The 12126-nt window shown below is 28.6% G+C and overlaps 1 protein-coding gene across 3 annotated transcripts in view; it reads left to right on the forward strand.

Moving 5' to 3' along the window:
* The window catches only part of LOC119600036 (protein dead ringer), a 64493-nt gene that overhangs the window by 30906 nt on the left and 21461 nt on the right, over positions 1–12126 (forward strand). For all 3 annotated transcript variants that reach the window (XM_037950038.1, XM_037950040.1, XM_037950039.1), the window contains 4 exons: positions 1320–1483; positions 1628–1778; positions 1953–2217; positions 2372–2472. In XM_037950038.1, coding sequence (XP_037805966.1) covers positions 1320–1483; positions 1628–1778; positions 1953–2217; positions 2372–2472 — 681 coding nt within the window. The remainder of the gene's footprint in view (positions 1–1319; positions 1484–1627; positions 1779–1952; positions 2218–2371; positions 2473–12126) is intronic.

Raw genomic sequence — 12126 nt, forward strand, 5'->3', positions numbered from 1 at the left:
AATATTTCACCTAGAAATATGACTGATTTTAGTTCAAAGTTATTTGCAATCAAAATTTCAAGAATGAATTCTTCAATGGACTGTGTAGTTTAACGAACAACAATAAAAAAGTGTGAGCGATTTTAAGGAAAAAAGCACGTTTTTAATTTTATTTCTGATTTCCTTAAGATGTGGCGCATAAAAAAATTACAAATACTGTGAAATGCTCGTACAGAACACAAAAATAAAATAACAACAAACAAAATTTGTAAACGTCATGTTAACCCAGCATGTGACATACTTTGTTGGCATTTGCATATTTAGCTAGCAAGAGCGATCCGAAATAAGAAATCTTAGTTCTGTTGGAAACAAATATAAAGAAATAAAAAATCAAATAACACCACAATACAATAAAAAGTTTTGTTGTCATATCGTTCAATCGATCGATTTGGTATTGATCATTGATCGTTTTACGCTCAAAATTCGCGCGTCGTCCATTTACATTTGGTTAAACTCTCACAGAATAGTGTAAATATGTTTAATAACTAAGTTCAAAGTTTTTTGTGTTATATTTAAGTACGAGTAATGGTTCAAATTTCGGCTCTAAAGGTGGGAAATGAGTACATCTAAATAGGAAGTTAAATTTGTATACTCTCGCCAGTAACTGAATATGCTCAATTTGATCTATTTTGCACTTGAATTTACGATCCCTGAAATACCCAGACGAATTTATAGCAAAACGGGAGAAAAACCTATATTGGTACTGATAATTTAAGCAACCGATATTTATTTTTTCCTAAATTAGGATTACATTATATTTCTTGATCTAGTGTTACGGTCCCTGAAGTACCCAAACGAATTTTTACCAATACGGCAGAAAAACCTATATTGGTACTGATCATTTAAGCAACCGATGTTTTTTTTGGCCTAAATTAGGATTACATTAAATTTCTTGATCTAGTGTTTAACAATTTTTTTTCATGAGCGTGATTATTCGACGTGCATATGTATACATGTAGGTATGTAATACATTAAATAGTGAATGACTCTATTTGGCGCGATTGTGCCCCACCACCATTTGAATGTTACTGGTTGGTGTTTGTGGTGCCACGTATAATGACTTTGATCGAAAGTAAGTGAGCTTCGACAATACAAGAGTCGTAAAAAAAATGAAGACGAAATAAATGTTGGTCATAATATTTTTACTTGTTACAACAAATGTTGCAAATTAATATCGCCTATTTTATTTATGTATAACAAACAACACTATGGTTGCACACAACAAACACATTTATTGCGTTGAACATTAATGATTATTTTCTTTTTTTTCATTTTTGCAGTCACATGATGATCATTCCGATGATGAAATGCGTGACTGTGATTCAGTTGAAGGGGATCACATCTCTAGAGTAGGATCGCGCTTAAATTCATCTATGACAAGTAACGGTGCGGGAACGGCTGGTGATATGAGTGGTCCTGATCATCCCAATGATATGGCCATGAGGTCAGTAGATTTTAATATTATCATTTCATTTTAAATATATACAAATTAAAATTGTTTATTACATACATATAAGTATTATTGATAGTGTGTTTGTATGTCGTATGTATGAATAACATTTAAAGTATTTTTTATTCTTTTATAAAGCCATCATCATCAATTTCCATCAAACCACCCTTTAAATGCCTTGGGTAGTTTTATGGGCATCGGTAGTTTACACGGTATTCCAAATTTACAGCACAATGATGTGTTGGAGAAACTTAAAATGCAAGTTCGTGATATGAAAGTAGGTTTAATGGTAAGTGTACATTTTTTAACTTTAAAATGTATATAAATACAAATCGAATATTCATTATCGAAAAGATAGGTTTATTTTGATTTCGTAAAACGATATAGCGTTGAAAGAACGATAGAATATAGTGTGCTGCAATTTCCTTATGTAACTTTTTTATTTTCACACAAATATGTATAGGATCAAGAATATGCTGCAGCTCATGCAGCTGCATTTGGATCAAATGTATTGTCAACACCAATAAATACAGCTTTCACATTACCACCCACAACAATGGCATCATTTACACATGCCGCACAGACTCTGGCTGCTCAAGCCGGCAACAATATAAATTCACATTTGAATGCAAATTCTTCATCGTCTTCAGTCGGTGGGCCTTCAGTCCCCAATGGCAGTCATAATAGTTTTTCATTTACCTCCCCAACGGCACCCAGCTCAAAAGATGGTAAGTTATTTTTGAGTTTCTAAATATTGCGAAATTTTCAACATTTTAACAAAATTTTATTTTTATTACGATTAAAGTTTCTGCGTTTAGTTAAAGAAATATTTTTTACCCCTGGATTAACATTTTTAGTAATTATACTTTAATTTATTTTTAGTAAATCCTGCCTCGAATTCATCAACATCTAGTGAAACATCAAATTCTTCACAGCAAAATAATGGCTGGAGTTTTGAGGAGCAGTATAAACAAGTTCGACAGGTAAATCTTTTATATGTTTATAAATATATGCATGTGTACGCAAATTGCACATATACTACAAGACTGACATAACTCAAAAAATTCTGTTTCGAAAAAAGGCATTTGACGTTTACAAAAAAAAAAAACTCTCATATGAAAGACTTTAAAAGGGCACTCATTTTGTAGTACTCAGTTCAAAAAATACGAATTTTGAGTTGTGCCAATCTTCTAGTTAATGAGCTTTATGTTTTTGATTTATAACAACAAAATCATATTTATCGAAATTAATGGTTTATTCAATGAAATTCTCTGTTTATATTTTTATTCATATTTGTAGTACATACATAATACTTATATACATAAATATATTAAAAATGTACTTAATATACATATCTTAACCGTTATAGTTCCGTATTTTTGTTTTATCTGTTAAAAGGTGTTAATTTGTCTTCAGAAACAAGTCTAGACTTGTTTCTCACAGTCAGTCAAACAGCCTCACATTTGATCATTTCGATCTATAATGATCATTATTATCAACATGTATTTAAGGGTTTCTCATTAAGTTACATACACTTCATAAACATACTTAAGATTTCAATGAAGCTGCTTAAATCATAAACTTGTAGCAATTAACAAACAAGTCGTATTATCTCATCTCTTCATACTCTACTCCAGAAATAGAAAATGTTTTGTCGTACCACAAGTGTGAGTTGATATATGAAAATTATTCAAAGTGTGAACTTTGTAAAAGGGGTTGTAAACCCTTAAAGATCAGAAGTTCAATTACTTGTTCCTTCGATTTAAATAAAGTACAAAAATATTCACATAAAAATCCCTAAATATTAGTTGTTTTTCTGTCACTTTCATTTGAAGACAACAACCAATAATTCTTGTTAAGAAATATCTATTCAAGCGTGTAAAAATTTTGTTTCCTTAGAAAGATAATCCTAAAAACTTGATCTGTATAAATCAAGTTTAAAACGCACTGCATGCAGCGCCTTTAAGTATCCTTAAGAAGGATCCTGTACTTATTTTAGAATAGGGTGGAATTCGCTATTGACTTTGAAGAGTTTATCAAATTCAAACAAGGAAGTTTATCAGATGAAACTCGAGGAATTCCAATGATTTTTATATGATGCTATCTAAACAAATTTCAATAAAAATTGTTGTAGGTCTTTCGATCAAACCGTCCGATCAGTTCAGTGTTTTTCCTATCATGATTAGATTTGTTCTATGGGAGAAGCATAGATAGTTTATGTTAAAATTTTACACAAAATGATTTATATTCCGTCCGTGCATGCATAGAACAAAGTTGTCATTACCAGGAAAAGGAGAAAACTTTCGTCATTATTCAAAAATCAACACCCAACTTCTCGAAGTGAAGTGTTTTAATTTTCTTGGCAACTATCTATCCTATCACAACCGTACCTATGATGGCGGGACTCAAGGAAATTTTTTATTAAAAAGCGTATTATTTGTAGTACAATATACGGTATATGTATCTTTCTCATATTTACTCTCTATTTCTTAAATAGTTAGTACCTTTAAATACATTTTTAATAAAAAACGTTTTCCCTCTTTTTATATATTTTATCAGAAACTTCTCAATATGTTTTTGAAATAAAAAATTAGTGTGTATTTATTTTTTTATACCTTCATATGTACATATGTATGTATGTACATCTTTAAACATTTTTAATTAATTCGTTTACGTTTTAATATTAATTCATGGCTATAAAAATGATTGTAGTTTTTCCCCTGCTCAAAATGTCTTTCGTAAGTACTTGAAGAAGTGTGAACTGAAACAGCTTACGGGCATTAAAATACCATAAAGTAAGTACGAGTATAAAATTACAAATTGCAAGTTTACCCAACAGACATCAACGATTCATTCACTCGCACGGACATCAAACATACCCAAATGATACATTGTCTATGTATTGATGAGGCTCCAAAATGAGCATATCATCTACTAATATAAACACACATTGTACTTACATACATACATTTGTAGCTTAGTACAGCTGTGTTGAGAAAAATAGTAGCGTTGGAAAATAATATTTTGCAGCAAAAACTTTATTTTTTAATGGTTGTTGTAGTTGCATGTTAGATGTTGGAGAGACTTTTATTTCGCATTCTATTTAAAAGGTTAATTTCTATTCAAATTCACCATTTTAATGAAATATTCAAATTCATGTTTAGAAATCTGACCTTTGTCCCCGAACGTAAATTGGTTAATGTTTCCTGATTCCAGTTTCTAAAGCCGGATTTAAACCCGGTTTTACAGTTACTTTCTGTGTTTATTAGTCTTACTCAATGCTCCATTAACATTTGTGCTTTTTGGAATAGTTTAACACAAATATAAAAATCAATATTTTTCAATAAACATCTAATATCGACTTAGGTTAGAACCGCTAACTGATTCCTTATTAGATATTCGCTCTAGACATTTGGCTACTATGTAATTCTATTCAACAAATGAAATAATGTTATTGATAACGACAACTCATTTCCAAGTAATGTATGAAATAACTGCTTTAACTAGATAACTAATTACCAAAATTTGAAAATATATTACTGGGCCTATACAAAAAAACAAGTTTAAAGTGTGTAAAATAAATTGACGATGAAAATAATCATCGTATTAGAAAAAGTCCATTCGTGACGAATGACTCAAAACATATTATTGGAACAAAACCAGGTGATTAGACATTAGTGAACATTATTCGCTTCTCCGGATAAATTTTAAGCACAACTGTGTGTATCACGAACACCTAAAGTTACATCCAAGTAGAATGTGCATGGATGTGTGTATCTTACACTCACTCACTCATATTTAACAAATGAAAACGGTTTTATTCATGGACTGGATGAGAATGTGTACTATTATTGTTTTTGTTAATTTAGTTAAATATACTGCAGATTGTTAGAAATGTACTTACACATTTATTTATATTTCTGCATTAAATGTTTTTTTTTTTCGAAATTTTGATTCGGTTTGATTGTGTGTATTTGTATATTTTGCTTTGTTTTTATTTTATTTGCCATAAACTAGAATTCGTTCTACACTTTAATAAAAATTGACCCTGATGAATTTTGTGCGTTAATTTGTTTTAAGGAAAATTTTTACTTAATGTTTGTTGTTTTTATACACGTACATACATACATATTTACATTTAGGAGACAGACAAATATGATGGGTATTAAACTAAACCATTGAATTTATATGTATGTACATACAAATGTATGTATTTTCTTTTAAAAGTTTGCCGCTAAATTGATTTATACGATTTGTTTGGTCGTTGGCATAATCCGGAGCAAAGTCTTAAAACCCACCTTAACACCTTTTGCGGTGAAATATTGTGGTTCATCTTGTAATATCTGCTAGGAAGCGGGAAAATTTACTTTGATTTGTATTCGCCCGTGAGTATGTGTGTGTGTCTGTCAAGTATACTACCTTAGATCGAGTTCTTGTATATATGTAGATCAACATCTTTTTGGCAAATGTGGGTGTTTCTTTTGTGGCAGTATAAATATGAATTTTATTACAAGCAGGTAATAACGCGTATAGAAACCTACCGATAGATGCGCGTACAATTTAAGTCGTTAATATTGCTATTAATCCTTTTAGTAGGAAAAACCAAATGGATTTATGTTCATACTAATTTATTTCTATGAATTTTTCACTCTGAAATTTGTTTACTTGCAAACAATTTGTATGAAATTCTATTATAAAATATTTTCTACCAAGAATAGTGATTAACGATGCCAACTAATTTAATCTATGGTTGCCACCTGGATTATATCGTGTACATCTGATAATATATACACATAAATAATAAAAAAAACTGAAATAAATATATTAAAGCTGCGTAAAGAAAGCAACGACATTTTACAGCTTAAAATTTGTAGACCATTTGAACGAAAACGCCGATTAGTTAAAATCGATTAATTATTTATTTCATTTAATCCTGAAACGGGATGTTAAAGGTCCATATACCATCCATAGCTCAAATACATCTCTTAATATTTTTGGTTACACATACATAAAATTAAATTCTTCCATTAGACCCAAGTCCAAAAAAATATTTTATATCGCCAAAATCAATTCTAAAATTATTAATAATAAATTTATCACAAAGTGTGTAGAGTAATCGTATTACAGAATTTTTAAGATGTTTAGTCGACGATTGCCCAAAGCTTTCATAAAAGGCCTTATTATAAAACCAGGTTTCAAAGATTACTCTTTCATACGTTTTCTTATTTAATTGTTTCATTTCTGTTCAGTCCATTTTTCTTAAACAAGTGTGTGAATGAATAAGTGAGTGAACCATATAAAATCATCTATATGTATATGTATATTAAGGAGGTCCTGTTTGTATGGAGAAAAAAGTTTTTTTATTTTCATAAAACCTTAAAAAACTCTAACCCAGCTCACCAAATATTGGTATCATGTGAAAGGTCTTTGAGACGCACTTTCAATAGCTCCAAAATATTGAAAATTTTAAAATTTATCGCAAAAAAATTTACATTTTTCAATTTTCTCATAAACTGAAATATTTCATCAATAATCCAATGAAATCATAAAGTATTGATGTATAATACTTAGATTGAAATTTAAAAAAAATAAAAATTTTTTACTTTTGTAATCGCACATAAATGTTTGATATGACATGGAAAACACCTTTTCGAAGATCTTTCATATGAAATCAAAAAAATATCTATATTTTTAAAGAAATATAAAAAAACTTAAAAAACTCAAAAAATTTAATTATTTTTGCTTCTTTAAACATCACTTCCTCAGAAGGAAAAAAATTCACTTAGTGCTACTTTTGAAGTGGTGATAAATGTTATTCCTTTGGATGTACTTCGTGAATGAATGGAGTGAATGAATCAAATTTTAATTTTTGGCGGGAACATAAGCAGCTTCCATTTTTGGGCCACCCTAATGTACATATGTATTTTAAAGGCGTTACCTAATAATTAATTACATATTTTTAATTTTATTTGTGTTTCATTTTCTGTTACTTTTTATTTATACTTATTATTGAAAACAAAATGCTTAAGATAAATAAATATTCACACACAAATTGTAAGATGAAAAAATACAAAAAAAAAAAAAAAAAACATTTTTGCTCTAAATATTAAAAAGTTTAATGATGTTTCATATGCCCTGAGCTATTTGGGGGTTTTCTTTGATTCTGTCAGTCTATATTCGTAAATATGTATGGGTAAGTTTTCATCTAATTTATTTGTTGTTGGTCGTTTTAAACAAATAACTTATCAATCAAAATAACAACTATTTTTAAATAAATTAATGATGGCATTTCCTGTGTAAAAATACGACAGGCTGACTGACTGTTTGACTGTATATCTATCTGTCTGTCTATCTATCAATGTATACTATATTTTAAGTTGTGGACCCGTGAGTTGCTCTCCTTTTAAGATTATGAAAATAAATTTGTATGAGTTCATACTTGCACCATAGTAAGGCGATTTCTTCAAATTTCTTGTGTTTAAGTTTCTTTAATTTCATTTGGTAACAATTTGAAAGTTGTCAATAATTTTCTTAACATCTTCATTTATTCGGATTTTATTTTAACCCCGTATTGACCACTATTTGTATACTTCAATACTAATACTAATAATACTTTTTTATATGAACTTTAATTTTAGCTTTCATCTTAAACATACTTTAGAACGATTTATAAGATAAATAATTTTTAATATACTACGTGGAAGTAATGGAAACAGGTTCAAAACTAACGATTGTAAGACAGTATTCTTCATTGCTTCTTAAATAAAAAAGCCTAATATTAAATACTTCTTCAGTTTGAAAAAGGAATCCATTATAGTAAGTTCTTTAGATGTCATTAAACAACAAATCCTTAGATGTTAACAAAATTTACTTAAAAAGTAGTAGTTACTAACTACTACTAATAATTCGAATTTCTGCTGTGTCGTTGCACTAAATTCCAGAGGTTCGGTTGAAATCTGACTCAAGCCTTAGTAGTCCTTGAAAGTTATTTTAGTACGAATATGATTCCATTATAACTAAATTAACAAAAAGACAAACATTTTCCACACCCTATTGCATTGTCCAATTTTTGGTAGTTCGCAAGAACATACATACATACATATGTATGTATGTATTTGCGAATCCGTATAAAAATATCATTAAACAGTAATTATGTATTTTTTTTGAAATAAAACGCTAAAAATATCTAATTTAAAAAAAGACATACATAATACGAGTATTAAAACATACAATTGTATTTGTGGACACATACTTAGACCAAAGGAATATATGTATGTACATATATACATACATAAATATGAATGTATCTATATATGTATATATATTTAAGTGTTTATAAAAAATTAGTCTTTCATACCAACAAAAGTCAAATTGAGTTGATGTATCTACGAGTATAAATCTGAGAAGCATCAAATAAATAAAAACTGAAAAAGATGTCGGCCGATTCATTGTTGGTTGTTGTTGTCTGCTGCTGCTCGAATAGTTCGGAAAAAAATAACTTGGTTCATATTCATATTCACCATATTGTTGTTATTGTTGTTTTTTATTTTATTGTTACTTTTTTCTTAATATGTATATAATTTTTTTTTTTGTTAAACTTTTTTAGTAAATTGAATTTTAAATTTCCATTTTTAATCTTAAAGGGAGAAAATATCTACTACATCCATCCATACCTACATTCAGCCATCCAACATGCCTATTTTATATACATATGTATGTATATGAATATGGTTGTTTATGCGTCTGTATCTTTTTCGAATATTTAAATATTTCTTCTTTTCGTTTTCATTAATCAATGTCAATTTTGTGTAGTTTAGTTTTTTCTTACTTGTAGTACTCGCACAAAATAATTATATTTTTTTTCTTTAATTATAGTTTTTACTTGATTTTCAATTTGAAGTACATACGCTCATACATACATGTATTTTCTTTTAACTTTAATTTAATTGAATTGAAAAGGCATTATTACTCTTTTAAAGTCTATACTTTCAAAATATACATATTTCAATAATTTACATATGAATTTTTTTTGAACTTAACTAAATGATCTACACATCAATTAAGAAAAACAAATACATACTTTTGAAATTAATTTCACTTAGAATTATTATACAAACATCATCCCGGAATTACTCTTGAGCGCTTATAAATATGTTAATTTTACAATATTTGGAAGAAACGAAGATTAAAATCGGACAATTTAACTATAGCCTCCATAAAGGGTCCATTTAGAAAATGATTTTGAGAATTGTTTATAACTTTTCCAATTAGACCTCAGTTTTTAATATGTTGACCCCGAATATATCTGGGGCATCGCTTAATCGGCTTCTTTATACATAAGTATACAGAATATATGTAGGTATGTATATCTATATAAATTAGAACAACTCACTCTGTATGGAAGACAAAATCCTGTTTTTGATACCCCTCTCAAAGTTTACCTTGATTTGTTTTATGATGATTCCCAAAATATTTTAGGTCTAGCAATGACCTTCCGTAAGCTGGATTTTTTCATATTTCTTGTCTTTAAGTTTCTTTAATTTCATTTGGTAACTATTCGAAAATTGTCAATGACTTTCTTAACATCTTCATTTATACGGATTTTATGCCCACTATTTGTTTAGCAGTTCAATAATATTTTTGTTGGTTATCCCACTATACCTTAGTTAAAATTGAACATGATAAAGTTTTATATGAACTTTAATATTAGCTTTCATCTCAAACATTCTTTAAAACGATTTATAAGTTAAATCATACTACGTGGAAGTAATGAAAACAGGTTCAAAACCATCGATTTTAAGATAGTACTCTTCATTGCTTCTGAAATAAAAAAAGCCTAATATTTAATACTTCTTCAGTTTGGAAAAGGAATCCATTATAGCCAGTTCTTTAGAAGACACTAAACAACACTTCCTTAGATGTTAACAAAATTGAATTAGTAACTATTACTATTAAAGTAGTAATACAATGTAATTCTTTTGGAAGTAATTCGAATTTCTGCTGGGTCGCTGCACTAAATTCCGAGAGGTTCGGTTGGAATCTGACTCAAGCTTAGTAGTCCTTGAAAGTTAATTTAGTACGAATTATGATTCCATTATAACTAAATTAAAAGTTTATGGATCGATTCTTCTGGTTGTAAATAGTAAAAAGATCAAAAGCAACATGATCGAAGAATTTGATCCCGAATATATCTGAGCCTTATCAACTTCTTTATATATAAATTAGACCAACTCTGTATGGAAGGCAAATTCCTGTTCTTGTTACCCCTCTCAAAGCCGAGCCGCATTCAATGTTGTATTAAACGTATATAAGGTAATTCCAAAAAATTTCAAATAAAGAAGTGGAATTTTGAACTTGACCCTCCTCGATTTCCATGAAATTCGGTATACATTTTCTTTGTATAAATATGATATTTAAATATCGCTATAATTTCCAAATTCGTAACGGTTTAGATTCTATCGAAGTTCATATTTTTTAAGATTTTTTTCAACAAGCATTAAATTTGACATGGTATATATTCTAAATTGTCTATCCGATTTTAATCGTTTTAGTCCCTAATTAAACAATACTTTTGTTAAAATATTATAGTTTACAAATAAGGATAATGATATTTAAAAATGTCTTTGAGTCAAAGATATCTTAAAAACAGTATTGGGAGATCTCAAGTAATCATTTCCATACAAATTAATAAATTAATCATGTAAGATCGTGTCTTCTTTTGGATATATGTTTGAAAACGGCCCAGCCTCACGAACAGACATATGACATAACAAGATATTTTAATACATACAATTACGTAGTGAGGCAAAATAAACGAAAATTGAAATTCCTGGGAATTGATACTATTTTTCTGAAAGTTGGATCCGGGTAGAACAAGAATCTGTTTTTAAATTTGCCGAACACCTCCTTTAAGCATTTATAAATCAGTAACTTAATTGAATCTGAACCGATTAAGTTAAGTTTCTCAACGGTTTTAGAAAGAAATCTTTAAGAAACCTAGAGAAATATGTGTTCATTTCATCGGCAAACATGTTTTTGATTTTAGTTCTGCACTGTTTTCCAAGTTTGGAGATGTTTTTACAAAATATTTTATATAGGAACCGTACTATTTATTAATACATCTTATATGTATATTCCCTTCTAACGAAGTTGTAGTTTATAAAAATGTGTATTTGCTGGGAAATACAGACCTACAAAATCGTAAATATCTGTGTCGATTAATACTTATAAAAGACAAAAAGAAAAATGCATTTTAAATAAAAACGATGTATTAAATGTAAAATGAGATTACGCACACATTTGGTGACAAATATGTTTAACATATTTTTGTTTTATTTCGTTTTATGTGTTTTTTTTTTAAATATGAAACATATTTAAACCTCTTGACATTTTATAAATAAACTTTTTGAACTAAGCAATGAAGAAAACACTGTTAAAATATGAGAAATAGTAACGAAAAAACTTCAACTACTAACATCAAATAACAAAGATTTAAATACATACATATCGTCACCTAAAACGCAAACATTTTGAAAATTTTACGGGAGAAAAAACTATATTAATTGAAAAGTTCGATTCGATAATTTTTGAGTTGTAAATAAGCCAAATTTGCAGATAAGGCATTGTGACTCTTTGTC

This window comes from Lucilia sericata, unplaced genomic scaffold (genome assembly GCF_015586225.1).
Source record: "Lucilia sericata isolate MDLA Ls3-8-SP2 unplaced genomic scaffold, ASM1558622v1 Contig000101F_arrow, whole genome shotgun sequence".
In the NCBI taxonomy this organism is placed as follows: domain Eukaryota; kingdom Metazoa; phylum Arthropoda; class Insecta; order Diptera; family Calliphoridae; genus Lucilia; species Lucilia sericata.